This window comes from Labrus mixtus, chromosome 15, assembly GCF_963584025.1.
Source record: "Labrus mixtus chromosome 15, fLabMix1.1, whole genome shotgun sequence".
Classification (NCBI taxonomy): domain Eukaryota; kingdom Metazoa; phylum Chordata; class Actinopteri; order Labriformes; family Labridae; genus Labrus; species Labrus mixtus.
The window spans coordinates 17,368,512-17,396,242 of record NC_083626.1 but is presented as its reverse complement, the minus strand read 5'-3'; the positions used below and the strand labels follow the sequence as shown (position 1 = coordinate 17,396,242).

Below are 27,731 nucleotides of genomic sequence, written 5' to 3'. Positions count from 1 at the left end.
ATGAAGGTACTGTAGCTTACGGGCTCTACAGAAGACTGAGGTCATTTATCTGCAAATGGGCGTCGACACAAAGTTACCTCATAAGGGTAGTAAAAAAAAAAAGGTTGCCCTGTAGAGGCGGAGCTGAGGTTGCTGTTATTATTCATGAAAACATGTTTTCTTTCTGAAAGACGCCCACAAGCTTTTAGTAATTCAGCAGGAGTTCAGAAACATGCAGGTTAACTCGGTGGCTGTAAATCCTCCATGACGGCTCTCAGTCAGGCCGCTTGCCTCATGGCTCAGGTTGTCGAACTTTCCAGGAGAAACCGTCTGCTTGAATCGGCGAGGGGACTGAATACAGGCTTCTTTTTTTTTATTTTTTTGAGTCTGCTAATATTTCGTAATGGTAATGTTTAGGTTTAAACGACACTTCTTCACCGCGGTGGCATTCATCGTGGTGTCAACACTGCTGCTGGAATGTACTACAACATGTCAGGTGAGTTGAATTCAACTTTATATCATTATGCAGGTTGAAAACCATTGTGAATATTAAAATAGCAATCACCTACAACTCTGACTGGGCCAAATGAATGCATGGTTGGTCTACGGGCTAATGCATATGCTCTTTTCGGGGTCAGCCCTATGTTCCCACAGGGTAGGGTAAGTTACCCTAACCCTAACTGATACACATGTATGAAAAGCAAATGTGGGAACATAGGGCTGTGGGAACATAGGCACGCTCCCCTGTTTTCAAAGAGTGATATACGTGTTTTCTTTTCTTTTGTCTTGTATTTAGAATTGGGATCAAAATGGTAAGTCATATTATTTGTATCTGCTTATCTCATCAGAGCTGTTTTATGGACTACCAACACTAGTTACAATAGTGCTGTTTTTTTTTTTTTTTCTGTGGACAGATTCTGGTGATGAAGTATGCCGGCATCTGAAATTGACCTCAGCCCTCTGCCAGGAATCTGGATGTGTCAATGTCTGTGTTTGGAGGGAGCGAAGTGGTATGAATTGAAAGACATGTTCAATTATTTGTATCACATCTTTCCTCGTCTCTAAAAATGTTTTCTGTATGTCTGATGAAAAGAAACAAAAGTGTGATGGTTTCTTTCAGGTTCACCTAAGGCCCAAAAGATTAAAATAAGGCCCCAAAGATTAAACTATTCTTTCCATTCAATTCAGTCAATTCAGTGTGAACAGATTAAAAGAAAAAACAAGAAAAAGGTAGGACATGTTCTCTTTGTCCCTGCAAAAACTCTGTATGAATAATGTCATGAACGTGCAGTTCATAATCCTAAATGTTGGTCTCTTTATTCTGTTTTCCATAGTGTGACAATGAAAAACTAGGGGAAACAGGAATCAGAGGTGACTGGGAGCCGGTGTGGTTTTTCCAGGCTGTAGCAGGAACTTCTGTCACTATTTCTTACAGAACAACATCAATTATCTGCTGTGTCAACTATGAAGTTCCAGGTATTGTGTTCAGGATAGCTGGCTCATGTTTTGGTTAATTTTTCCTTGCTTCATTTATTAAAAATCTTCATCAGAGCGTGGGTGTAGCCTATAGACTGTATATAAAAATGTACACTGTGCCTCGGCCTCCTGCGGTTGAACAGGAAGAAGCCAAAATATTAACATGAGGGGCACTGACGTTTGCGAATCTGCTGCCAGAGCCTGTGCAGTAGGGATCGTCTGTAAGAGCCGCAGTAATGGATGTTGCGTTGCTTCTGCTAACGAAAAACAAAAACATTTAACTTACCGATACAACTGTTAAAATCCCACTGGTGGGTACAGTCCACAGCAGAACAGATTCTTGTAGAAGCAGACACTCATGGTGTTATAGGTTCAATGACTCTTGTTGGTGTTTATGTTTTTCTCTTGTCGTTGCTGCTGCGCCGTTTCACAGAGCCGTCAATCAAGACGTTTTTCAGTAAAAAAAAAAAAAAAAAAAAAGATCACTTTAACACAAAATGATGTGAGAATGAACTAATAAGAAAATACTGGATTTGAGAAAATGTTGCTGATATGCGTTTAGACTTTATATATGCGCCAGGTTCTATCTGTTAACAGTTTACAAACGGTGGTTTCCCTAAGCAGTAATGGGCAGTTAACTGGTGTTATTCCTGATATGATGAATGAAATGTGATTCATTTTATTCAAATACTTACACTCCTTCATCACACCCTTTGAATAGGGGAATTCTTTACACTGACAATTAGATTAGTAAAAAAAAATAGAAGATCTCTTAAAATGAAATGTATTTGATTTGAATGCTTTTATCATATGTCAATAATTCTAATGTTTTCCTTTAATTCCTCTGCACTGTTTTGGCCTGTTAATAGTTGTTGATCAAATCCTTTTGTTGTTGTGTGTTTTTGTTAGACTTAGACCCCAAACCAGACTTTGATTTGTCTGTGAATCAGTCATCTAAATCTGTTACTGTCACTGTGGAGCCTGGACGCAAAGTCAAAACCAGGTGGTGCTACTTAAAAAGCAAAGGGGTCTGCATTGGTGGCATATCCGCGATTACTGTACGTATGAGTGAAATCTTTGTCAGCATCTATGCCATTTATTATAAACATTCTAAGTAAGCAAGGTTCTTTTTCTCTCCAACCTAACTTTTTTTTTTTTTTTTTTTTTTTTTTTTTTTTCCAGATTGATCCTTCAAAGTCTCGATCAGCTCTTCTCAACATCCCTTTCCTGCTGCCCTGTGTCTCTGTGCAGGTAATTTAACAAGTTATTTTTATGTTACTTTTTTTGTTGTTAAATCAGCCTGTTTGTTTTCACACCTGTTCATGTCTTGTCTGCATGGAAAGGCATATTACACCCATTCAGATGCTTCCAGACGCCAGAAGGGCCCATTTCAGGGTGAAAGCCTGGCAGGTGAGTGTGACAGACAATTCATGTCAGATTTTATTTTAACACTGTTTTGACAAATGAGATATTCCATTTAATATTTACTGCTGTAAATGGCAAAAATGTAAATTAACCGTGTTCTGTGTTTTAGAACAAACATTTTTTTCCTTATTTGCAGTGAGTTACACTGAACGATCAATTCCAGCACATAATTCCTCATATGGCCTATGACACAGAGGACGGCTATATGTTCATCCTGTTTCTAGTTTTCATGGTAACCCTAGCTAATGGGTCACCTGGCTGTAGAATGACACATTTTTAAACCATCCCTTGAATTCTATTGACCTCGATTGTTTGCTGACCAATTACTTATCGACAGTCAAAAAAAAAAAAAAAAAGGTTTTTAATGTATCATATCTGTGTCCACATTACCTGTACAGATGTCACAGATGTTTGGCGCTCCTCTAAACTCACTCCGTTCCAGTCCCATCTTCAATGGAGCTCAGAATGTCCAGCCAGTGACTTTCAGATCTCTGCCTCCCTCTGCTGGCAGCATGAACACCTCTGCACAAGTGTACTTGACCTCACACCGCAGGAGACAAGAGATGGAAACCTAGTAAGGTTTTTTCTTGTTAGTGTGAAAGCTGCCAACAAATCTCAAGCTCTAGTTATCTTCGCTCTTTATCTTGCTTTAATATTATTTTTTCACATTTTTTCGGCGTGGGTATCCTCCAATGCGGTTTGTGCTACAACACTGGTTCCAACATTAAATTGTACAGTTCATTCAGGAGATGTGCGCTTTATGGTTACATCATGTCTCAGTGATTTTATTTAAAATTCATTTTTGAACGTGTAACGGACGTCTATAGGAGCTTTTTTTAAACACGATATGTTAGAAACTATAAGTGCTAAATTATTCAAACCCTCTTCCCGTCTTAATATGCTTAACATATTTAAAAAGGATACCTCTAGTATTTAAAAAGGATACATCTAGTGCCACCATTTGGTGTGTTGTGATAAAGACCAATAACTCATTTACCTTTTTACGCAAGAAAACAATATTCGCACAGTGTGCTGATTCTTCACAGTGCTGCAACCTATGGTCAATACAGAAGACCATCGCTCTATATTTAAAAAATATGTGAACTCAGTTAACTCATCTATAATAACAAGTATTTACCTAAATGATACCAAATGGGCACAGACATTATTTGGATACTCCATATCACATGCATCAGATTGTTCTGACAGTCCTATAATGTGTAGTCTATGTGTCATAATTGCATGGTCAAGAGTGTTGCAGGCCTTTCAGCAGCAGCTTGCATATAACAGAGGGTGCAGAACAGACTGCAGACAAAAGGCTCCAGCAGTGATGGCAGCACCTGAAGCTCACAGCTGCCTGCTAGCTTTCGACAGGAATTGCCCGTTCTAGTTGTGTTTGTGATTCAAATGTGATAAAGGCTCTATCTAACACATGCTGCTCTTTTCAACAGAAATATGACACATCTGCTGTTGACAAGCACCCTAACATGTGTGTAAAGGTGAGTAAAAACACATTTGTTCGTCCTTGCAACATGTCATATTACTTGCAGATTCACATTTGTGTTTTTGTTGTTGTTGCAGTTTTCTCTTCAAGGGAGCAATAAAATCGACTGCCCCTTCCAAGCTCGTGAGTCAAGCGGAAAATCTGAGATTTTATTTTTCATGTATCAGTGATAAGTCTCTATGTTTCTGTCTCTGTCTCTCTTTTGACTCCCTCTCTCTTTGTCCATCACAGGAGAGTCTTCATGGAAGGTGTACATCAGACCAGGAAGGCAGAGCATGTTTTTGTATCTCACTTCTTCCATTCCAGCAAATTTCTCAGCTCAAGTCTGTGCCCTAAGTGAGGAGGGATGTGCACCCATGGGCCAGGTCCACTCTACAACAATTGTGAGCATATATGTGTGTGTGTTTGTGAGAGAGCTGAGGAGAGAAATAAACTGTAAACGTTATGTTAAAATGTGAGTACATATAGCAACTACTTCTTGTACTTAATTTCAGGAAGGGAATTCTACTGAGACAAGGATGCTTGTTCCTCTTCACCTCAGTGCTGAGAAGATTTGCGTGCAGGTAACGCACTTGTCTTAACCCTGTGCACTGAAAATTAAAAATCTGGAAACAGCTCTTTTCATTTTGAATCTCCTTTTCCGCAGGTGTGGCAGTCTGATCCGGTTCTTTTTGGTAGAAGAATTCTGTGCATGGATGGTGAGTGAGACACACACACACACACACATGGGCCAAAGGGTACTGACTCATGCACATTTGAGAATCAGTTCAAGAGGATGCATGTATGCACACACGTGTAACCACTAAATAAATGGATTCACTGCCTTTTCTGATTTTCAGGCTCGCATAACCGATGGGGCATATGTGCTGTTGCCGCTCTGGTAGTTGTGGTTGTGATTGCGTTACTGGGAATATTCATCCACCGTCTCACCAAGATCAGAGCTGCAGGTAGTTTGAATTGGCTCAATAAATACTAGTTGCAGGAACAGGTTCAATACATGGGAGTGATCATTGTCGATGTCTCACAGTGGTTGTCTCCATCTTCAGATTTCAATTGATTTGTTTTAACTTAATATAACCGGTGCTATAAAAGGAGCAATTGAAAACCTTTTTTTCCTCCTCTGTCTTTCCACATATTTCCAGGTTGGATTTCCATCCAGACCCCAGTGTTGCTGGTATGCTCATCAGAGCATTCAGCCCATGTCTCTGCCGTGTGTGCATTAGCCTCAATCCTGCAGGGTGACCTGAGTGCCACTGTGCACATGGCCCTGTGGTCCCAAAGCTCTCAAACACAGGCCGGGGCAAGGGCTGGGCCTGGAAATGGAGTGGCAGATCTGGGTCCACTTCCCTGGCTGTATGGGCAGTGGGAAACTGTGCTCAAAGCACAAGGAAAAGTGCTGATAATATGGAGCCCTGAAGCAAAGAAGACCTATGAGACACGGAGGGAGGAGAGGGTAAAAAACAAGGGAAAGAATGAAGAACAAGATGGAGAGAAAGAAAGGGACCTTGAAGAGAATTTAAAACTATATGGAAGAAAACTGGGGAAATCCAAAAATGAGAAAGCTACAGGAGAAAAAGATTGCATTCAATTACCGGTATGTGATTATATAGACTGCTACCCGCATAAGGAGCCCTCTTCAGTGATAGCACCAGTGTTTACGGCTGCTCTGGCCTGCCTGGAGGGGGCGCTGCAGGAGTGCAAGTGTCAAGGAGTGGCTCTTGTCTACTTTCAGGGACTTTGCCGCAGCAGAGACATCCCAAAAGCCTTCAGAGGAATCCCCCGGTACTGTTTACCGCAGGATTTCAGGGGTATAATACAGGAGCTGGGAGGGATCAGAAGACAGACAAAAACAGGTACATTCAGGTGGCACTGCTGGCCCAGGCTCCTCTCTAAAATGCTGTCAATATGGCTGGCGCGACGGTTGGCCCGAAGTCTACAAGCGCTGCTGCCTCAGACGCATGGAAAGAAAATGCAGGGGTCAAGTGTCACATCGTCACTTAAAATGAACTCAGATAAGACGCAGACTGGGCTCAAGTTGCCACTGGCATCAAACAAGGCAAGGCCAGGGACTGTGCAAGAGCACGAGCCGCTCCACGTGTCCTCATGAAGAGCAGACACACTTTCATCTCAAGTTTCTGATGGAGACAGACTTTTGTTCTGCTGGAAACATGAAACATGCCAGAGACACTGGAGATAGTGTTACATTGTGAGCACCCCAGGAAAAACACCCTGGAACTATTCATTACCTGTCAGCAGCGTTAAAATGTAACCCCTGGTTTTGCATATTAACAGCAGAAAAACTCCGTCCTATCACGTGCTTTAAGTTTGGACCATTCGCTCTTTATGTCGCTTTCATGACCAGGACTCGTCAAACACCTGTCTTATCTCTGTAAATATGCTGCTGCTATGGAAATCTGATTGCAAATTTGATCTCAGTTTACGAGTTTGTTTGGTGTTTTGAAACAGGTGCAAAGAGGAAATTACTTGAACTGTAGGGTGCTTGACTGTTTGACAGTTAGTCCTTGTGGTGGTGTGTTCAAGTGTTTTACATATTTATTTCATTAGACTTTTAACCTGAAAGTCTACTGCAGCCTTCTTAATAGCAGACTTTGTTAGTCTGCAGCCAGAGTATTACATATTTGCACACATAAATAAAGTAAAAACAAAGAACATATTTATTCATGTTGTGTTTTTTCCCTTCAGGTATACCATACTTTTTATTTAGAAAACATGTCACTCTGAAATGCTCATCCTGCTTCAATGAACTTTGTTGACATGTAAACATGACACTGTCTGCATTTTAAACTTTTTTTTAAACTGTACTTTTAAAAAGGAACGAATGATCTAGATTAATGAAAACTGCTGTTTGAACATTAGGATGCTGTTTTTTCATAAGTTGCATGCATTTTCTAAAACCTGTTCATTCAGATGAGTAACACTGTAAGATCAAACCACTGAAGAATCCAGTTTTTATAGGCCTATCGGCTGACATGCTCGACAGGGTCGATGAGGAATTCAATCATATTTTTTCCCCGCAGACTCAACTATGCAGCCAGATTGTCACTGATACAACATCAAGTTAATCATGTCATGGTTGTTTTCTCGGAAAGTTACAAACTCTGATGTGGAAACTGAATTTTGTTGTACTCAGTATTTCGATGAGCTCATAAAACATGTACAGATGAAAATTCAAGGTAAAGATCAAAACAGACAAGTCGGTTCACTAGTAGTTTATGAGCCAAATACCACACGTTTTCCTTAAATAGCTGAATAATCTGAACAGCAGGGGACATCCTCTTTGCTTATAAAGTTGTTATCCTTAGACCCCTGACTTCCCAGGAACTTAGTGACATGCAACAGATTTGGTGTACACAGAATAAAACGACACTGATACATTATGAACAAGCAGGACAATATTAAAAACAACTGCAAACATAGTTCAAGATTTAAGTTCATATATTTAAAAACAAATTGATTATGTTATTGCATTAAATTGGGAAAGGTTTTTATGTTTATCATTAGGTCTATAGTAGCATACAGTTAGAATTTAAATATACATGTATGTGGAGTTATTAGTTTCATTTATTTCAGTCACCTAAGGTTGACCTTGTTACACCATAAAAAAGAGCTGAGCCCCAGAATTTGAAAGTATTTGCCTTGGCTGTTGGACTATTATGAAAACCGCCGATTGCATTTAAGATAGTTAAGGAATTTTCATCATAATCGTCCTAAAAACAAACTGTTCAAGGACCAGAGCGAAGCACAGAACTACTCACACAGATGTTTGGGCTACATACTATACACCTGATAGGCAAAAGATACCAACACTTACCTCAGACGGTGACTAAACTGACCTGTTTAGTTAGATAAAAGTAAATGATTAAACTTGGCTCTCTAACTGAAAACATTCCAACAAAAGCCTCTGTTTCAATGAAACTGGGAGCAATGCTGCTGCAGAGTTAAAGTGACAGTACCTGCAAAAGTAAATACGTTTATAAACTTGAAAACTTAACTTATTCTTTATAAGAGTCAGATGACTAAAAATATATATTCAAAAATGTTTTTGGACATCAAAAAGGTTACCACATTGATTCATGCCTTCCTCATTATTACCAACTCAACAGGTGGGTTTACATTGTTATGTAACATGTTACAAACTGGTAGTATTCATATTGTGAACAGAATTCTACATTGAAAATCCAAGCAGACTTAAGTTGATCATGCCCACCTGAGCAGGTGGCAGTACGCTTCGCCACGCCCTCTTTGTGGCTGTCAATCATTAGGAAGGTCACGTGAGACCGAAACCCAGGAGCGTCTCAACAGTCGCCTGGTGTGACGAACGTCATGGGAACTATAGACTAACGGAGGAACTATTGAGGTCGTGCTTTACTGCTCCTGGCTGGACAACAGGCTGACGGGTTGTGTTTTTTTTGGATGAGGGGAGTGAAAGCTGCTCTCAAAGAAATGGCTCCAAGTGTTTCTGTCCCACCGCTGTTATTGCTGCATTTCTGGCTGTTCTTGTCTGCGAGAGCGCTGGAGATGATTGACGGAGACGCACCTGAACTCACCTGCAGCGAGGTATACAGCAAGTCGCCATGATCTCTTGTTTATCATTGTCATCATTGAGTGACTGCAACCTACACTTACACATTTTACAGTAGGCTATATTGTGCACTTTAAAGTGAGTTTAATGAGCACTCATTGAACTTTTTTAAAAACTATATTGTTACTTGGTGATCTATATTACCATCTTTATTTTGACATGCGTTTTGAAACATAAGGCATCTCTCAAGGACAGAAAACATCAGTTTGCTTTCTTTCTTGTGAATTTTTTTTTTAATATGCTTTTCAAAATGTACTGTACAGGTTTAGTGATGTTTAAAGGTTGAATCAAGAGAGACAAGGCCAGAGATCTTACATATGAGAGTTTAAAGTTAATTACTTATTTACTCTCATGCCTGAGCGTGAAAAGTACTCTACTGCTCTGTTTACAAAGTGGCTGGTTCAATTCTCCTTGAATTCAGTTATAAATAAAGGCAAAACAACCACAGGAAAAATGAACACATTTAGTGTATTACACATACAGGCACACAGTGTCAAAACTTGACATCAACAAAGGTCAATAAAACTTGACGTTCAAACGTTTTATGAGTTATTTATCTTGATTTACAAAGTAATTTTAACAGCTCTCAGTTGTCACCTGTCCAGAGTGTACGTCCCTGTTAAAGTGTCAACAATAAGCCTACTTGATTGAGCGATAAGTCAACTAAAACACTTCTGATCACTAATGGGTTTTTTTGTCAGTGACTTATCGTTGTAGACGATAAATAAGATGTAACAGGGTTTTTTTCTTTCCTCTTCCTGTTGATTTTATTCTAGAAAATAAAGTATTTTTTGACCTTTTGATCAGACAAAAGAAGCCAATTCAAACGGGCATTTTGAGTTCTATAGGATTTGTATGAGCTTTTTAACAGTTGTTAAACAGGTTTTTAAGTCAAACAGTGTATTCTTGATTACTCAGAAGAATAAACCAAACATTAATATATTGTGGTTTGCTGCCCCAAATAAAGCAATGGATGTATACACATTTTAAACTAGCAATTGAAATCACATTTAGAGTAGTTCAATTAACATCCTGTAGAAAACTACAATATAAAAGAACCCAATACAACTAAAATGACAGGTTGTAGTATAACTACAACCTCTATTTTCTTCATAGTACACAAACTATTAGGTATCAAAGGTGTGGTAGTGTTTCTTTTACTTATGTAAAGAATCTGTCTAATCTGCTTCTTAGCTGTTAAAACCAGTCATGCAAGAACAGTGTTGTTTACAGGTTTTCATTTTTCAATCCTCATCTCTTCCTCCTCCAGGGTTTGACTGACTGCAACGTGAGCTCAGGTAGCAACACGATTAACAGACCAACACACGTTTATCTCAACTCATGCTAACAACCTCTTACTAAAGCAGGCATGCACTCTGTAAAAATAAGAAACTCTCTTCTTTCCACAGAGTCTCTTTTTGCTGATGCTCCACCAGATCCAGATGACACAACAAGCATCACTCATGTGCAGCTTCAAGTCTGCCTGTGCTGTTCTGCTGCACAAGACTGTAAACCCTGCCTGCAAGTCAACATCACAGTCCAAGGTAAGTTTGTCATGTGTTGACAGATGAGGTGACTCATTATCACCTTATTTCTTTTTATCTGGAACACATTTCCTTGTTACAATGAAGGTCTTTGTTATCATAATGTACCAGAATTCCTTGACTAGTTATTTCCGGCATCCCTAACATAGTTTTCTAGCAGCTTGTCAACCAACCAGTTGCTGATGCGGTTTTTAAAACACTGTGTTCTCTGCTGTAGTATTTACTGACTGTGATTACATTGCCCATGAAGTTGCAGAATCGGGTAACACTAAGGACATTTCTGAGGTATCTGGTCACCATAAGAATAGTGAGGACATCTTTATCACGAGTCAAACTGTGGAGGGAAGTGGTCAGTTTGTGGCTCCGGAACCAAAAGGTAAAGAAGCACACTTTCGAGCCAAATAGATGCATTGTATTTAAAAAAATAAAAATAATATATTTATATATATGTCATTTTTGTCATACTTTGTACCTGTCATATTCTGTGCTCTTCTCATTACAGCTTCAGTGAAAGTGTGTCACAGCTCCCCAGAGTCAGAGTTTTGCAAGATGCTTGAGTTTAAACCAAGAAACTTGGGTTTTGATCAATCACAACATCACACACTTCAGGTGATGAGTGAAAGTCGAACAATTGTGAAGGACTTACTTACTACAAGTGCAGTTATTGTTAATTTTTTCATTATTTTATTTATTTAAAGTAGGCCTACTTGTGCCATATTTGGGACTCTAGTTTCTTTGACTTTATACTTTTACTCCACTACATTCAATTGAAAATATAGTTTACTTTGCATATTCATGCTTTACATTTAAAACATAATATTATAAAATGCAGGGTATGAAACTGCTAGTTGCCAATAATTCAGCTTGTGACCCCTGTACAAGTAATGTTGCTTGTGTCACAGACCCAATGCTTTATTTTGTGACTCCAATTAGGGACCACACCTTCATGCTGATCAAGTGCATAAAACTACCAGCTTATACCAGATTGCATCAGGATTCAAAATATTTATTTTACACTAGCATAGCAGCCGTGGGATGGATTTTCACTGCAGAATGACTATTTTTGCTTTTATAGTATGTTTAATTATAGCTCCACTTTACTTTTACTATCACAACATATCTCTGTCTTCTTTATTCCAAAGTTTTTATGTCTGTAAGTTTCTATTACAATGTTTTCACTGTAAGTGTGTTTATTGGTAATGAGTCATCTTTTGTTCTTGCCAATGCAGCTACTTCTGAGAAAGAACATGATGTTTGGCAGTCCTGTTGAGGTCCTCGCCTTTTCGTCCTTGGATGGATCATACAGCATTCAAAAGACCACAATCCCATCTTTAGATAAAGGTGAGTGGTGTCATACAGTGGGTACGGAAAGTATTCAGACCCCTTTACATTTTTCACTCTTTGTTTCATTGCAGCCATTTGCTAAAATCGAAAAAAGTTCATTTTATTCTCATTAATGTACACTCAGCACCCCATCTTGACAGAAAAAAAACAGAAATGTAGAAATTTTTGCAAATTTATTAAAAAAGAAAAACTGAAATATCACATGGTCATAAGTATTCAGACCCTTTGCTCAGTATTGAGTAGAAGCACCCTTTTGAGCTAGTACAGCCATGAGTCTTTCACAAGTTTTTCACACCTGGATTTGGGGATCCTCTGCCATTCTTCCTTGCAGTTCTGTCAGGTTGGATGATGAACGTTGGTGGACAGCCATTTTCAGGTCTCTTCAGAGATGCTCAATTGGGTTTAGGTCAGGGCTCTGGCTGTGCCAGTCAAGAATGGTCACAGAGTTGTTTCGAAGCCACTCCTTTGTTATTTTAGCTGTGTGCTTAGGGTCATTGTCTTGTTGGAAGGTAAACCTTCGGCCCAGTCTGAGGTCCTGAGCACTCTGGAAGAGGTTTTCTTCCAGGATATCTCTGTACTTGGCCGCATTCATCTTTCCTTCAATTGCAACCAGTCGTCCTGTCCCTGCAGCTGAAAAACACCCCCATAGCATGATGCTGCCACCACCATGTTTCACTGTTGGGATTGTATTGGGCAGGTGATGAGCAGTGCCTGGTTTTCTCCACACATAACGCTTAGAATTAAAGCCAAAAAGTTCAATCTTGGTCTCATCAGACCAGAGAATCTTCTTTCTCATAGTCTGGGAGTCCTTCATGTGTTTTTTGGCAAACTCTATGCGGGCTTTCATATGTCTTGCACTGACGAGAGGCTTCTGTCCGGCCACTCTGCCATAAAGCCCCGACTGGTGGAGGGCTGCAGTGATAGTTGACTTTGTGGAACTTTCTCCCATCTCCCTACTGCATCTCTGGAGCTCAGCCACAGTGATCTTTGGGTTCTTCTTTACCTCTCTCACCAAGGCTCTTCTCCCACGATTGCTCAGTTTGGCTGGACGGCCAGGTCTAGGAAGAGTTCTGGTCGTCCCAAACTTCTTCCATTTAAGGATTATGGAGGCCACTGTGCTCTTAGGAACCTTGAGTGTTGCAGAAATTATTTTGTTACCTTGGCCAGATCTGTGCCTTGCCACAATTATGTCTCTGAGCTCCTTGGGCAGTTCCTTCAACCTCATGATTCTCATTTGCTCTGACATGCACTGTGAGCTGTAAGGTCTTATATAGACAGGTGTGTGCCTTTCCTAATCAAGTCCAATCAGTTTAATTAAACACAGCTGGACTCCAATGAAGGAGCAGAACCATCTCAAGGAGGATCAGAAGAAATGGACAGCATGTGAGTTAAATATGAGTGTCACAGCAAAGGGTCTGAATACTTATGACCATGTGATATTTCAGTTTTTCTTTTTTAATAAATTTGCAAAAATTTCTACATTTCTGTTTTTTTTCTGTCAAGATGGGGTGCTGAGTGTACATTTTTTGATTTTAGCAAATGGCTGCAATGAAACAAAGAGTGAAAAATGTAAAGGGGTCTGAATACTTTCCGTACCCACTGTATATGAATGAATCACTGAACCGCAAATTGCTAATTTAACCAAACAACAACTTCATTTTTCTTTTGTTCAGTTTGCTCCATAGACTTCGAGTGGGCTGTAAAGGGCTGTGCTGGTAAGAGATGCTGTCAAATTTGATGTATTAAGATTTTCAGTTATATCATAGGCATGTGATTTTCTTATTTCTCTGGCTGTCTTTAAAGACAAGTATTGTATACGTTTCAGTGATGAACATGCACAAAGCAGTGCCAGCTAAAAACAGTTAACATACTTACAGAAAGCCTCATCTCAGTACTTAATGTTATTGATGATGTCTCTGTCTCAGTTCCCAGACTCCGAGCTGTGACTGATCATAAAGGAAATGAAGTCCTCCTTCAACTGGAAAATAATACCAATACCTCACAAGACGAGCTCATGTTTCATATGGTTTGGAATAACATATCTGGAGAGGATCTTACATGGGTTAGTAAGTCCTAAACTAGTCATATAAATGTGCTCTAATTATCAAAAATTAAATGTCCCTGCGTATTACTCTTTAAATTAACTTTAATATCTTTGCAGCCTAAAGGCGAGACAGAGATGGCTGTTTCATCAGATGTTGTTGCACCATGCCTGTGCTTTGAGGTAGCTCATGACTTAATTCAAGCTTAAGAATGAAAAGACCGCTACAAGTGCCATTTGGAAGTAAAGAGTTACTCTTAAAAATCTATGTTTTCAGGTGTGGTGGAAGGGAAAGGAACTACGCACACAATTCTGCCCTTTCAAAAACAATCAAGGTAAACGCTTAATAATGGTGAACCAAGAGCAGAATACATTTGTGTGGGAAAATGTTTGACAGCAAAGCATTTCTTTCCCAGATGCCCTGCGAAAAATGCAGCAGAATGTGTCTATTGCTGTTGTGGAGTCTTGGATGAGGGACGGCAGGCCAAGCCTGAGATGGAATGTGACTGCCCCCTGCAGGCTGGAGGGAGAGGTGTGGTTGTGCAAGAAAGACCAGGCAGGAAGCCGGTGTAAGGAGGTGGTGGGCTCCAGACAGAGACTCAACAACCATGAGCATGCAGGCTGGATGGCATTGCGCAAGGTACACTGGGTAAGAGGAAAGACTTGGATTATGTTGCAAGCTTTATAGTCTTCAGTGTTGGGAAATACCAAGTAGCTTCAGCCTGTTGCATAAGTTACTTATGTCAAATTTTGAGTTACCATTATCATTTAAGTGTCAATTTTACCGAATATGTTTCCCCACAGCTGCAACATTAAAATACTGCTCACATCGTGACAATAATGTGATGGTATAATATATAATAATACAAGTTATTAAACAGCCTGAAGAGTACTTCCACGTATGACATGGCCACAAATCTGTTGTTTCCTCCTTTTTTATGATTTTTCATTCATTGACTCCTTAATTTACTCTCCAGAAAACCGGAGAATTCAACACATCTTCACATCCTCTGCTTTGCATCCAGGTGATCATTGTCATTGTCCAGTTATAATTAATGCAATCCGTTACCATTACATTGTCAACATGTTTTGCTACTTTCTGTCTAGTCTGTTCTAACCTTAGCCCTGCTAATCATTTATTAGCTTCACATCAATGGGATGCAGTCATACTTTGAACCTCATTGTCCTTTCGCAAGTAAGGCTTTCAATTATTGCCCAAATCTAGATAAAATGTATTTGTTTAAAATGGATCGACTATGACAACACAACATTTTTTTGATGACTTTTATTATCTAATTCCCCAGGATCTCGATTGAGATGGAGCCTGCCTTTTCTAATTCCATTACTACTTATTTGCATTTCCATACTAGGAGTCTATTTTATACAAGGAGTCCTAAAAGGTCAGTTTATTTATTTGAATCTTTACGCCACAAAATATTAACTACATTATAGCAAAATAGCTCATTGTATAATTTCCTTTCAGGCTACATGTGGAGATGGTTGAAAGAAGATGATGTCAAAGGTACGAGAGGTTTTTTTTTTACACTCCTCTATTTTAACACGATAATATATGGTAATCTGGGTTTTTTTTTATACGGACTGTGTCCAAAATAAATCCAAAATAAAATAAAATATGTGTAATCCTCCAAAAATTATGATCTTCAAACTTTATAAAAATGTTCTTCTCTGGTTCAGGTGCTGTAGGTGGTGGTCATGTGGTGTTGCTGTACCCATCTGATGATGACCAGGCTCTGCCAGAACTGATGAGCCACCTTGGGTCGTCCCTCCAGGCCTTGGGCTTCAGCGTGTCTTTGGACCTGTGGAGCCAGGCTGAGCTGGGTGTTCTGGGTCCTGTGCCATGGCTCCACTCAAGACTAAACCGATTGCAAAGGCAGGGGGGTAAAGTGGTCCTGGTCCTCACCCAGACTGCCTGGATCAGAGCTGTAGAATGGGGGGCTGGGAGCTGGGAGAGGAACACCCCGCGGAACGGAGACATGAAGCCAGAGGAGGAGGTGGAGGGAAACTATGATGTGTCCTCTCAATGTGTAGACGTTTTTACTGCTTCACTGAGCTGTATTCTTGCAGACTATTTACAGGGCCGTGCTGGTGAGCGGTTCATGTTGGCTCAATTTGAATCACTTCCACCTGAGCCTCCAGGTGGATTCAGGCCATTGCCAGAACTTTTCCGTGGCCTTCATGTCTACAGCCTCCCCTCCCAGAGCCTTGGTTTTCTGACTGAACTTGCAGGGGCTCGACAAATGGCAACAGCTTCTGCAAGAAGGAAAAGGGCAGGAGGGCTAAGGCTGGCATCCCGAGCTCTGGCACAAGGGCTGTCTGGGTTCACAGCGGGGACCACTGTGTTACGCCTTGCAGGGGTGTCGCAGGGTTGTGTGGGTGTTGAATTTGAAGACTCTATGGAGACAGTTCCTTTAAAACCATGTCTTGTTACTCCTCCCTCCAGCCCTGACTCAAGCTGCTGATATTGGTGCTGGGTCTTGGGGTTATTGGAAAAGGTATTTTCCATGTTCCTTTATGTTTCTGTTATTGAAAAGTTTTTTTCTTCTAAAGGCTGACTTGATACATCTTCAGCTCATGTGGCTCTTGAGAAATAAAACTGCACAACACTAAAAAACTACACTCAAGGAATAATACAGTATTTATACACCGTTTGAAAAAAAGTATCATAAATCTTTTACAAGCTTTTTATTTTTATAAATGTCCCCTTCTGTTCCCTCCTTTCTGTTTTTTTACTCCTTGTTTTTATTGTAACTCTTCATCGTCTCATACATGTATAACCTTTGTTATAATCTGTTTAGCAGTAATTACACATCTTAAATCGTCTATTCACTTCATAGGTGGTTTATCTAAATCTATCCAAACTGCATGTCATGTACAGTCAACCGTGGGCTGCAACACTATTTGTCATTTAAAGCTTGTGTGAGGCACTTTCAGTTTCTGTCAATTGTGTTGCCCTCTTGACAAAACTGTAGCTCTTTTAGCTGTTCTGAGTTTGTGTGTATTTATTTAACAAGAAATGTGTTAACCTTCAAACGTACCACTCACAGAGAATTCATTCCATGGAAAAGAAAAGTGTATTATCTAAAGGTCTGCAGCCAGCTGTCATCACTTCAATCCACACCATACCCTCTGGCTGTAGTCCCGTGCATTAAAAATAGCTACATAGATAAAGCCAATCTGTATTGTGATGATCTTGTTTGCTTTTGTTGCTCATAAAGACGCTTCAATATTAATTTCAGTCTGTTTCATAATCAGTCAAAAAAAAAAAAAAAAACACTCACAGTAGCTTAAAATGGGTTGCTCACCAAAGATAATGCTTTGTGCACTTTATATGTGACAACACTGCCATACTGCCCATCTGTTTAGTATTTGGCGTGGTGTGATTGGTTGAAGGCTGAAATCCCTGCGGGGTTGGGCGGTGCCACGGTATCCTGGGTGGCTCAGACAGCTGCTGCATGGAAAGCAGAGAGAGAACCGACTGGAAGCTATTCACTGATTCAACTCAATGCACACTAGCTCTACAGCTACGTAGCTAGCTGGTTATCAAGCTGGTAGGCCATTGCAGTGGCTTACCCAGTAAAATGACACATTTAAAGCTTTACAAGGGGCTTCCGAAAATGTGAAAGTCTGCCTCGCGTTGTGTAGAACCGGGGCTGGGAAACAGGACAATCATCATCAGTGGTGCAGCAGACGTGGTGGCTTTGCAATAAGGTAAGATTTGCTTTTGAAAACACTTCGGCTGTTCTTCTTACAGTATTACTACAATAAAGGCAAACACTAACGTTACAAACATTTAGAGGACGTCATTTAACGTCATGATAAAGCGGGGAAAAAAACCCGGATTATAACAGTGAATCTCGTCTAGCAGCTATTGACCTTAGCCAGCTGCTACTTGGCTTATTTTTTGTGGTGCTGATGCTGAGCTAGCTAAGCTAACTGTGACAGAGGAGCATCCCGACCAGGCTAATCAGGGAATTAAGATGGATTTTATACTTGAGATGTACTTTTTTATTTAGTCTGGGTTAATGCATCCGTTTGTGTAGAGCTATCACGGAGACACTTGATGATTATATTGTGTGTAAGTAAGGGTGTTTTGTTTATTATTTATTATCAATGTAAAAAAAAACTTTATGAAAATCAGGCTGCATATAACTTGAACGTCACAATGGTGGACAGTATTATAATGCAAAATTACAGATGTTCCAGTTGTTTGCCAAATTCAGCTAGTGCAAGTCATTGCAGGATCTCTTATATCTCTAGATATAAGATAGGCAAAGCTTTTTCTTAAGGTGTAAGTACTCCTTTATACTCTCTGTGATGAAATCTTAAGAAATGATTAAACATGTTAATTTCACGTGTTGTGCATGACTGGTTGTGTGTGTGTTTGTGTGTGTGTTTGTGTGTTTTCTGAAGGATCATGTGGTGGGCCTGGCCTTTCCTGCCTGCCCTTGTGCTTCTCTCAGAGCTCTCTGTGGTGAGAGTCCAGACTGCACCATGCCAGACCTGCCGAAAACTAACAGAGAGTTTCATTAAGGTACCGCGGCTAAGTTAGAGTGAGCCATCAGTTTGTGCTTGGTCTTTTAGAGACAAGGGTTTTTTAATGAAGTCCTGAGTCCTGTGATTTTTCCCCCCCCCCCATATTTTCAGGGCTTGGAGACAACAGCTAACAAGAACTTTGGGGGAGGTAACACTGCCTGGGAAGAAGAAAAGTTGGCAAAGTATGCACGCAGGTAAGAAAAAGTCTGAACTGAGTTATACGAATGCTTTATTTTGTCAAAACTGTAATGTGTTAAAACCATCCTACACAATATGAGTCAGTGTCTGAAGTTTGTTCCTTGCACATGTGTATAATATCGTTATGTATTATTAATGACATAAGAGTCTATTTTAAATGATACAGACCACTGAAGAGAGTTAAACCCCTCAGTGGGCCGGAGCAATTCGTCTGTGGTGGGCCGTGGTGGTGGAACAGCATCTGATCTCTTTTGTACTTGTCTCTTTTGTCTATTGGCTCCCTTTTATTTCAGTGAGACTCGGCTCCTCGAGATTGTAGAAGCTGCTTGTGAGAAGACCGATTTTGAATGTAACCAGCTGCTGGAGCAGATAGAAGACCAAGTGGAGACATGGTGGTTCCACAGGTAGATGTGAAATCCTGTAGTTGAATAAGTATAATCTCCCATTTATTCTTTGCATGTACATTGAGATGGTTTTTTGGCCTCAGCTGTTATGTTTTGTAAGGGTGTATTACCATGCCCCTGTTTTAGCTCCATTAGTGACATGGTGTATGTGTCCTCCAGGCAGCTGGAGGCTCCAGACTTGTTTGAGTGGCTGTGCATAGAGGAGCTAAGACTCTGTTGTCCACCTGGACGCTTTGGACCTGACTGTAAAGGTATGAAAAATATTAAAAGAAGCTTCTTGATATAAGGATTGATTAACAACTATAAATGCTAAACCAAGTACCAAGTGAAACTTTATGAATATGTAAAAAAAATAAATGTTCATGCTGATTCAGAGGCTTGTTTTGAAGTGTTCCAGAGTAACATTAATGGCATACTGATCCAATACAGAGTGTCCATCTGGCCCTGGTGGTGTGTGTGGAGGTCTGGGGCGCTGTGAGGGAGAGGGGACTCGCCTTGGAGATGGAGAGTGCGTCTGTGATCCTGGGTATTCAGGAAGTCTCTGCCAGAGCTGTGCTGATGGTTACTTCAGAGAGAAAAGCTCCAATGAGAGTGCAGGAGCCTGTGCAGGTGCCTCAGATCGACTCAACCGTTTCAACACCTCGAGATGTTAGAATGTGTCTCAGGCTATCCAAACGTGGTCACTTTCAACTTGACTCTGTCTTTCATCCCGTCTAGCTTGCTACTACTCATGTAAGAAATGCCTTGGCCCGCAAGACTACAAATGCCTCGACTGCAAACCCGGCTGGATCCTTCATGACAACAAGTGCGTGGGTGAGTGTGTCTTCAGAGATCATGTGGTAGCATGTCATCGACTGTGTGCCAGTTTCTTACGTTTGACTGCACTTGTATGTGTTTTAGACATTGACGAGTGTGGCACGGAGCTGGCTCGATGTGCTTCTAACACGTACTGTCACAACACTGATGGATCTTATGAATGCAGAGGTAGGTTCTCTGGTTTTGTCACTGTTTAATTACCGGAATCAAGCTTTGACGTGTAGATTTCATGGTGCTGCTATGATTTGTCTTTTAGGATTGTGAAGCAGGGTTTTAGCTTAATTTGCAAAATACAAAAAGCGAATCAAAATCTACTACATCTCATCACAAAAAAAATAAAGTTTGTCTGTCTTGGGCAAAGCAGCGATTCTTTTTTTTTATCGGTTTTATTTCAGTTTTTCTTGAAGGTATTGTTTATACAACATGTCAAAAAGTAGTAACAAAATGCTGGTTGTACTTTCCCCCACCTCACAAAACGTGTGTGCAAATGGCTTGTTTGTTTTTTATTTTATTTTGCTCTTTGACAACGACAGCAGCAAATGTCTCTTTGAGAAGCTAGCTGTTGGGTAATCTTGCTTAATCAAAATTAAAGCAAGTCAGATTTTTTTTAAAAAACAACGTTTCTGTGTGCATCTCCAGGTGAAAGGCCTTCATAAACTCATCATCATTCACTTTAGTTTTGGCATCGTGCTCATATGCCCAGCTTTGGTTATTCATTTTTGACCTCTGTTCCATTTCCTTTGCGTCCAGGATGTGACCAGGCATGTGTTGGCTGCATGGGCAGTGGTCCTGCTCGCTGTAAGAAATGTTCACGTGGCTACAAATTGAAAGGAGCGAAGTGTCTCGGTAAGGATGTACCACTTATTTACTGAATACATGTATCTATGCCACATATGTGTATGTTTCTCTGATTCTCTTTTTCTTCTTTCCTGCTCCCCCTCAGATGTAGATGAATGTAGCGAACGCGCAATAGCATGCCCAGGACTCAATGAGGCCTGCACCAATGAGGAAGGCTCCTTCCACTGTGACTGTGCTGATGGATTCATTAGAAGAGATAGTATTTGTGTTGAAAATAAGCCTCCTGGTAAGTAGCCCTAATAGGGATTATTCCGACATTAATTGCTGACAGCTTCTCTAATATGCCCATTAAGTTTCTTTTCCTCTACCTCCTCAGCTGGCCCAGAAAAAGGTCTGTTTGATGACATGACGGACGACGAGGTCCTCGTGCTGCAACAGATGTTCTTCGGCGTTGTGATCTGTGCACTTGCTACGCTTGCTGCTAAAGGTGATATGGTTTTCACCGCCATTTTCATTGGAGGCGTGGCTGCTATGGCCGGATACTGGCTGACAGAAAAGGGAGACTACATGCTCGATGGAATCCTGAAAGGACGCTAGACTGAGATGGTCCACGATTTTGAAAAAGGGACCTTCCAATACCAGCTGGTTCGAGGGCAGGAACATATCCCTACAATGCTAGATTTTTCAGGGATTTATTTGGGATCGGGGAGTTACTTAAAAAGGGCTTTGACTCATTTATGTTTAAGAATAAGAAAAGGCTGGAAAGTGAGAACTTGAAGGCTCTGAAGCCATGAAGAGGAAATAACAAAGCACCACTGCACTGATGTAAAGGAACTGAACTTGTAACCCTACCTCAACTTTTGTTGGGAGCAAAGGGGGACATGAAGACCATTACTGATTGTTCAAATCTATTATGCATATTGATGTCTCATGTGGCATTGTTGTTGCTCAAGAAATGATGTCGTTTCCTTCCACACAATCAAAACCTCCAGTCATTATGTTTGCAGGTTTTTTTTATTATTTTTTTTTTAGATCATTGCTATGAAGCAAAAGCGTTCCCATAGGCGGACTGGTTTGCAAGTTCAGGCTGTGTCAGGATAATGAGACACTGAAGCATCTCCCAATGAGCATAGGAATAGACAAGGGGATTTTTAATGGAAACTCTGGGATGTTTTCATTATTATTTATTCACAGAATGACTTTTTACCTCCTAACTCACTGAATGATTCTTTTTAGCTTAATGCATGAAAACTAGGATTTCAAATGAAAGGTACGACACTGTATGTATTGATTCACTGTCTTCTTTAGCATGGAACCACAGTGACTCCATAATGAGGTCGTGAGGAGATGTGCTAAAGTAAATACCAGCTCTAATATGGATGTTTTCAGACATTTTCTGTTGCAATTTTAATTTATTTTCAAAGCAATATTTATTGGAAAGATGTTTATTATATTAGCTTTGTATATTTTTTACATCTTGTTAGTTATAGCTTTTCTTTTCTTCTCATTTGAACAGGTAGAGTAGCATTACGTCACAAAGCCTTTGAAGCATCACCTCCTTACCTGACCATCTACTTTGTTTTTCCTTGTAAGGAAAGTTTTCCACATACTCATTATCTGGTATAAAAGTTTGATTTACAATAAAAGTCTGTCCCTCTTACTGTTATTTATTTCATAAGCAGAGTAAAGGGGAAACATTGTAGCGTAAGGAAAAGGATTTGATACAATTACATGTTGAATCATAATTTATAGGACGTTTTAAATAAAGTTATATAAAGTGTGGTTTGATTGAGCTGAAGACTACCAGCATGTACGTGAGAGAAATCTTGGTGGTCAAGTTGCATTGTTAGGTCATGTATGCACCAGGTATTTTACAAGCAAGGAAGAATGCATGGAATAAAATGAGTCAACATCTCTAGCACCATTTAATTTTTGTTGTTTTTCAAGCAAGATTTAAAAAAAAAAGAAGGTTCTGATTTAAGATAGTATTTTCTCAATTCTAAGTTTTTTGAATTCCTTTTGTTCATTCAGTGGCTATCTCATTACTAATGCCATTAACACATGTACTAAACACACTTTGTTGCATAGAAGTTCAACCTATTTCAGAGTTCCACTCCAGTTAATGGGGTTAAGACAGAGCAGCTCTCGCTCCTTCAGGGCCTCCTGGGAGCGTGTAAGTGCTCTGTCCCTCCAGCTCTGCTCCATTAGCTACACACACACACACACACACACACACACACACACACACACACACACACACACACACACACACAGCACAGCACAGGGAGAAACAAAACAAAAAAACCTCAGACACTCCCTTTATTGTTGTAACCTGTGTGAGCAGCAGTATTGGTGTTTGACTTTACCCTCTTGTTCTCATCTCTGTATGCAGTCATTGCTTTTCTGTGCTGGATCATTTGCTCTCTTTCACTGGACAGGGCGAGGCGGTCCACTTCTTTAACATACTCTGCCTCCTTCCCTTTACTGGCCAGCTGGAGCTTCAGTGCTGCATATTTCTCCTCTATCTGCCTCTTTAAGTGCTCCCGGAGCTCCTTCCTAGGAAGGGAGTGTCGTCAGTAAAGGTTAAGAAGTATCTATTGAGAATATTGTGCAATCCACATTGAGTAGACTAGAAGGTATTGTTCTACCTGTACTCTTCTCTCTCAATGCTGGATCCATAAAAAGGTTTCCGCCATACCTGATGGTATCTGAGTCAACAAAAGAGTACAGTTAAATTTTAACTCAGTGTTTCAGAGCACAGACAGTAATGGTATTTGTATTTCTCACTCAAATAGACCTATTACAATAAATGATTGGTCAAACATTACAACCTGTAATGCTCTCTCCTCTGCAAGAGGACTGTCCTCTGCTGGTTGTGATGGTGAACAGCCGGCGTCTCCAGACTAACGGTGCGTTTGAGGACCAACGGGGGATGTAAAGGGTTCAGTCTTGGAATACACTAGGAAGATTTATGAAAGTGAATTCCCCTCTTTTTCTAATAAACATTGTCATCTCATTACACAGAAAAACAGCCACATCATACTGAATGAAGTGCCAGTGAATCTCTGCTCACTTGGGTGCTGGTCCACAGCCGGGCAGAGTCTGAGATGATGGGAAATGTCCTGGGCGGGACCACCGTGCAGCGACTCCGCTGGACAGGAGGTGTGTTGTGAGGGAAACACACAGGTGTGGAAGCTATGGAGATGGCTGCTGTCATACACAGAGTCACAGCACATGTTCAAAACATTTGCCAGTGACACTACACGGATGAAAAATACAAAAAACAAATCTGTTCACTTACGTAGTTTCATTTTGTAGTTCAAGCTTCTTTCTTCTGTTCACCGGAGAAAGTCTTTGTGGAAACTTTCCAAAGTTTCAAATCCTAATTATTGAATTCGTTTTTTAAGTTGCAAATCTATTGGCAGTAAGTCATAAGATAAATTTAGCAAATGACTGTACTTGAACTAGTTAGAGATTAAACCGTGACATGCCTGTGCATTCACTCAGTTTTGCAGTGGCAACAGTTGCCTTGGGAATCAGGTTACCCCCTCACAAAAAAAAAAAAGCTGCAGCGTATAGAGGAGAGTCATGCGTCAGTGCATTACAAAGGAAAGATTATTAGCCTGTGACAAGGACCAACCAGTCAGAAGATGTCTCAGAGCCAGTCAGTCTGATTGAATAATACACTCATAAATCATTTCAACTTTTAAACCACTTAAAACATTTTTATTTCACATTAAAAGCATTTTCAAAGAAAAGGCTTACACTGATATCTTTGAAAATTCACATGCATTATTTTAAAACAAATTAAAGATCGTTATTTCCAGTTCAAAATAAATACTATTTTACAGGTAATACATTCGTTGAAAAGGATCTTCCAGTCTGTGGTGAAACAAATCCTTTTTTTTTTTGCAGATCCTCATGCTTTGTGTTTTCATATTCCGAGTGACTCAGCGTTCTCCCAAAGCCAGGCATGGTATTTATTTAACATGTGGTCCTCAGGTGTCACCTATGATATAGAATAAGTTATCAATATCAGATTTCTGTGCTATTACTGAAGTCATTTGATCCACTTTTAACATATTTGGAGTTACACTCACCTGTCTCCATTCTTCCACGCAGAAGATCCTGTAAGAGTCGTTACCATACTTCCCAATACCATGCAGCTCAATGGGGTTACGCCACTGTTTAGTTAAATATTCATCTATACAGGAGGGAACAGAGTATCAGGTCTTCTGGCTGCTGATGTGAATTCAAATGTTTCTACTTAAACCTCAAAAATGTACAATGACAACATTTACCCTGAGGCTGTTATTGTACTAAAACTACGGTTTAAACAGTGTGGATGCTGCAATCTGTCACGCACAGCAGATGAGCACATTTACCTGAGAAGCGGACGAGTGTTTTGGCTCTCAGCTCAAACAGGCCTAAAGGCGTCATAAGCTCAGAAATGGGCTTCCAGTCAGCCACCCGGGTCACTTCCGCAGAGGGGTACCGCTCAAAGAACTGCCACAGCACTGGGATTGCCATTTTTCCTGGAGAATAAGATTATTAAAATAACACAAAGAGAGAAATGCTCAACTTGAGCACCGGCTGCCCGTGACAAGAATGAAATATGTCTTTCCTATTTTGGGATCTTACCACTTGTCTTGTTTAGAAAAATAGTGGCCACCAGAAGCTTCCAGGGGTTGTGGAAAAGAGTTTCCTGTATGAGGTTATAGGGAGAGCGAGGGGGGGTCCATTTTTTAAAGGCCTTCCTCCTGGGTGGGCTAAGGCCTGAATAGAAACAATGTAAATCTTTGCTCAGGCCACACACACAACTGTATTTCATGCAATAAATCTTGAGCTGTACTTTATGTCTCACGCGGGAATATACACAAACTTGATTCTTGTATTGAATGAATTATTTTGATATTACAATCTCTGTGGGGGTTCCGGCTGAAATAAGGGCTGGTTTTTCGTTTGTCTTTCACGCTCTTGGACTCTGAAAGAGAAATAATGAATGTATGTTAAAGAAAGGAAGGACTTTCTTATGACACAGAAGTAAAGGTGGGGAAAAAACGAAAAGCCCACTGCAACAGAGCAGTTCTTTAAACAACTACAAACTCTAAGGGTAATGTTTGTATTTATGTCAAAAAATAATTTTAACCCTTCATACAGCTTCCAAATGAAGGAAAATTCAGAGCAGTATTTTATTACCAATACTATATTGTAATTTAAATCAAATGTGATAAAGCATACTCCATACTTGAGCATTTTTGACACTGAGTTGATTTTCGGGAATTTTTGGAAGTGAGCATTTGCTTCATCATGCTGTATAAATGTCTAAAATCTAAATTTGCTCATGCCAATTATTCCTTTCCCCTCCTTTTTTTAATCTTAAATAACAACATATCTGCATCCCATTTCCCCCTGCATGTTGCTTGATTGATTAGTTTCTTGGAATTTTATTTATTTATAACAAAAAGAACATTTATGCAGTTGTGAATTGGCTTAAAAACAGGTTTGCTGAAATGTTAAATGGCATTAAAATTGTACTGTGCCATATAAAATGCTGCAGTAAAAAAAAGCAAACATTTGCTTAAAAGAATGGAAGATTCAGAGCACAGTTACTTTAAATGCTGTTCACACCAGCAATCACATGGTGTGGATCATACTTACTATTCTGGGAATTTTTCAGCGGTGTGCAGCTCTCGTCAGTGATGTCAGGTAACAACACCTCCTCTGGCATGTCCCCGTGACTGTCAGCATCACCCTCCAGTTCAGGATTAGGCTTGTTGTCACCTTCACTGTGAATCTGTATCTCCTCTTCCCCTCGTTCATCATCACCCTCTTTCTCGCTCCCACTGGCAGGTTGGAAAATCAGAACCGGGGCAGAAAGCTGCGAGTCTGTCTGTTTGTCCTTGTGAACATTAAAAGTGTTATGTTTGTTATTTGGAGAAGCCAATCTGAGCAGCTTCTCTCTAAGCAACCCTGCCTTTTGAGAGCTCCCCTGACGTTTTAAATCAAAGTGTGTGGATGGTGCGCAGCACTTTATTTCATCCGTTTTGTCACATTGCTGAGTGATGATCTCTTCTGGAACTATTTCATTATTAATATGATTTGCATATTTTTCCCTCTTTCCTTTTTTTTCTGTCGTGCCTCTGATGAGGGAAGAGCTGGCTCCTTTAGATTTACTCCGAGGTTGATCCAGTGTATCCATTGCATCCTTTGTTTTCTCCTGCTTGCCAGTAGCTTGCCGTCTCTTTCTTCTCCCCTGTTTCACTTGGGAGGGAGTGTTTACACCATCGCCTTTGGTTGCAGAAAATTCAAAAAGGTTTATGTTGAATTCTCCATTTTTAAGCAGGAAAGCCTGCAGGGATGCTTTTGACCGGAACTTCAACCCTTGGGGACTTTAAAAAACAAATAGTTCCATTAGACACTGATCCAACTGAATCCGCAAAACACCTAGTCATGGTGTGACATACGATAACTGTAAAAGAAGATTTACCTTGTAATGTAGACATCCAGTTTCCCCACTGTCTTGCCTCCTTTCCTCTGCCTGACCTCCCTGATCCAGCCAGGGGGCATTGTTAAAGTGCTGGGTGAATCAGCCCTGTCCTTGCATCTGTCGTTATTTATATCTCCATCTGTCTCCAGCTGGATGTCACAGCTAGAAGGAAGCTTGTCAAGAAGTGTGTTGTCTTTTCTGAGCCCGGCTGAGACAGTTGTGGATTCAGATGTGAAGGAGTATTTTTTAAGACTGACTGTCTTGTCCAGCTGCTGACTTTTTACTCTTTCATCAGCAGCCATTTATGCTCTGTCATCTAGAACCTACAACAACATACTGTAAGTAGACCACATTACAATTATGTTGCCAGTAAGTAGAGATTGGCGTGATGAGCAGCGAAGCACATAAATGTTAATTTAACTGAGATACCCGACAACTGCTCAATCTGGATACTTCCTGAAAAGTTGCGTAGGACAAATCCGTTGCTGCACTCTTCCTTCCCAGTTACTTTTTGATGTCAACAATAGGGATACAACAACACAGTCATGCTCCTTC

General features: G+C 40.3%; 5 protein-coding genes and 1 long non-coding RNA gene across 6 annotated transcripts; 3 read left to right on the top strand and 3 right to left on the bottom strand.

Moving 5' to 3' along the window:
- On the top strand, positions 1-7,056 carry LOC132989400 (uncharacterized). The gene is made up of 16 exons (XM_061057011.1): positions 1-475; positions 776-791; positions 894-989; positions 1,100-1,209; positions 1,314-1,455; positions 2,371-2,513; positions 2,638-2,706; positions 2,799-2,865; positions 3,279-3,454; positions 4,332-4,379; positions 4,462-4,507; positions 4,616-4,767; positions 4,879-4,947; positions 5,031-5,082; positions 5,224-5,331; positions 5,527-7,056. Exons 1-16 carry the CDS (start codon positions 383-385, stop codon positions 6,489-6,491), a joined length of 2,352 nt encoding a protein of 783 aa, XP_060912994.1. The 5' UTR covers positions 1-382; the 3' UTR covers positions 6,492-7,056.
- Positions 7,057-8,668: 1,612 nt separating this feature from the next.
- On the top strand, positions 8,669-16,487 carry wu:fl23c11 (uncharacterized). The gene is made up of 16 exons (XM_061057089.1): positions 8,669-8,962; positions 10,258-10,285; positions 10,397-10,531; positions 10,782-10,907; positions 11,034-11,140; positions 11,761-11,872; positions 13,549-13,590; positions 13,801-13,937; positions 14,037-14,099; positions 14,194-14,251; positions 14,333-14,565; positions 14,894-14,941; positions 15,060-15,111; positions 15,221-15,316; positions 15,400-15,438; positions 15,612-16,487. The coding sequence occupies exons 1-16, from the start codon at positions 8,819-8,821 to the stop codon at positions 16,394-16,396; spliced, it is 2,205 nt and encodes a 734-aa protein (XP_060913072.1). The 5' UTR covers positions 8,669-8,818; the 3' UTR covers positions 16,397-16,487.
- LOC132989444 (uncharacterized) lies at positions 16,433-16,802 on the bottom strand. Its single transcript, XR_009675913.1, has 2 exons — positions 16,542-16,802; positions 16,433-16,505 (listed from the first exon to the last, which is right to left on the bottom strand). It is a non-coding gene; the product is annotated as an uncharacterized LOC132989444 (long non-coding RNA).
- A 581-nt stretch (positions 16,803-17,383) lies between these two features.
- On the top strand, positions 17,384-22,605 carry LOC132989816 (protein disulfide isomerase Creld1). The gene is made up of 11 exons (XM_061057686.1): positions 17,384-17,645; positions 18,348-18,468; positions 18,582-18,664; positions 18,962-19,072; positions 19,232-19,323; positions 19,502-19,681; positions 19,790-19,885; positions 19,973-20,056; positions 20,639-20,734; positions 20,832-20,972; positions 21,063-22,605. The coding sequence occupies exons 2-11, from the start codon at positions 18,352-18,354 to the stop codon at positions 21,281-21,283; spliced, it is 1,221 nt and encodes a 406-aa protein (XP_060913669.1). The 5' UTR covers positions 17,384-17,645; positions 18,348-18,351; the 3' UTR covers positions 21,284-22,605.
- A 166-nt stretch (positions 22,606-22,771) lies between these two features.
- On the bottom strand, positions 22,772-24,231 carry LOC132989817 (uncharacterized). Its single transcript, XM_061057687.1, has 6 exons — positions 23,988-24,231; positions 23,760-23,896; positions 23,518-23,645; positions 23,335-23,394; positions 23,053-23,242; positions 22,772-22,894 (listed from the first exon to the last, which is right to left on the bottom strand). Exons 1-6 carry the CDS (start codon positions 23,995-23,997, stop codon positions 22,784-22,786), a joined length of 636 nt encoding a protein of 211 aa, XP_060913670.1. The 5' UTR covers positions 23,998-24,231; the 3' UTR covers positions 22,772-22,783.
- A 152-nt stretch (positions 24,232-24,383) lies between these two features.
- Positions 24,384-27,728, bottom strand: mbd4 (methyl-CpG binding domain protein 4). Its single transcript, XM_061056907.1, has 7 exons — positions 27,177-27,728; positions 26,348-27,078; positions 25,605-25,670; positions 25,328-25,462; positions 25,072-25,221; positions 24,787-24,890; positions 24,384-24,695 (listed from the first exon to the last, which is right to left on the bottom strand). The coding sequence occupies exons 1-7, from the start codon at positions 27,476-27,478 to the stop codon at positions 24,621-24,623; spliced, it is 1,563 nt and encodes a 520-aa protein (XP_060912890.1). The 5' UTR covers positions 27,479-27,728; the 3' UTR covers positions 24,384-24,620.
- Between the last annotated feature and the right edge of the window lie 3 nt (positions 27,729-27,731).

Excerpts from the sequence above, each read along its gene's own strand:
- LOC132989816 (XM_061057686.1), top strand. The coding sequence starts at position 18,352 with ATGTGGTGGGCCTGGCCTTTCCTGCCTGCCCTTGTGCTTCTCTCAGAG. Across the intron at positions 19,073-19,231 it reads GAGACATGGTGGTTCCACAG|GCAGCTGGAGGCTCCAGACT; the intron begins GTAGATGTGAAA and ends TGTGTCCTCCAG. Across the intron at positions 20,735-20,831 it reads GAAAGGAGCGAAGTGTCTCG|ATGTAGATGAATGTAGCGAA; the intron begins GTAAGGATGTAC and ends GCTCCCCCTCAG.
- wu:fl23c11 (XM_061057089.1), top strand. The coding sequence starts at position 8,819 with ATGAGGGGAGTGAAAGCTGCTCTCAAAGAAATGGCTCCAAGTGTTTCT. Across the intron at positions 10,532-10,781 it reads AGTCAACATCACAGTCCAAG|TTGCAGAATCGGGTAACACT; the intron begins GTAAGTTTGTCA and ends TTGCCCATGAAG. Across the intron at positions 10,908-11,033 it reads TGTGGCTCCGGAACCAAAAG|CTTCAGTGAAAGTGTGTCAC; the intron begins GTAAAGAAGCAC and ends TTCTCATTACAG.
- mbd4 (XM_061056907.1), bottom strand. The coding sequence starts at position 27,478 with ATGGCTGCTGATGAAAGAGTAAAAAGTCAGCAGCTGGACAAGACAGTC. Across the intron at positions 25,671-26,347 it reads GCTGAAAAATTCCCAGAATA|AGTCCAAGAGCGTGAAAGAC; the intron begins GTAAGTATGATC and ends TTTCTCTTTCAG. Across the intron at positions 24,696-24,786 it reads GCGTGGAAGAATGGAGACAG|GTGACACCTGAGGACCACAT; the intron begins GTGAGTGTAACT and ends TCTATATCATAG.
- LOC132989817 (XM_061057687.1), bottom strand. Across the intron at positions 23,243-23,334 it reads ATTGAGAGAGAAGAGTACAG|GAAGGAGCTCCGGGAGCACT; the intron begins GTAGAACAATAC and ends CTCCCTTCCTAG. Across the intron at positions 22,895-23,052 it reads ACAGAGATGAGAACAAGAGG|CTAATGGAGCAGAGCTGGAG; the intron begins GTAAAGTCAAAC and ends GTGTGTGTGTAG.
- LOC132989400 (XM_061057011.1), top strand. The coding sequence starts at position 383 with ATGGTAATGTTTAGGTTTAAACGACACTTCTTCACCGCGGTGGCATTC. Across the intron at positions 1,456-2,370 it reads TGTCAACTATGAAGTTCCAG|ACCCCAAACCAGACTTTGAT; the intron begins GTATTGTGTTCA and ends TGTTAGACTTAG. Across the intron at positions 5,083-5,223 it reads AAGAATTCTGTGCATGGATG|GCTCGCATAACCGATGGGGC; the intron begins GTGAGTGAGACA and ends TCTGATTTTCAG.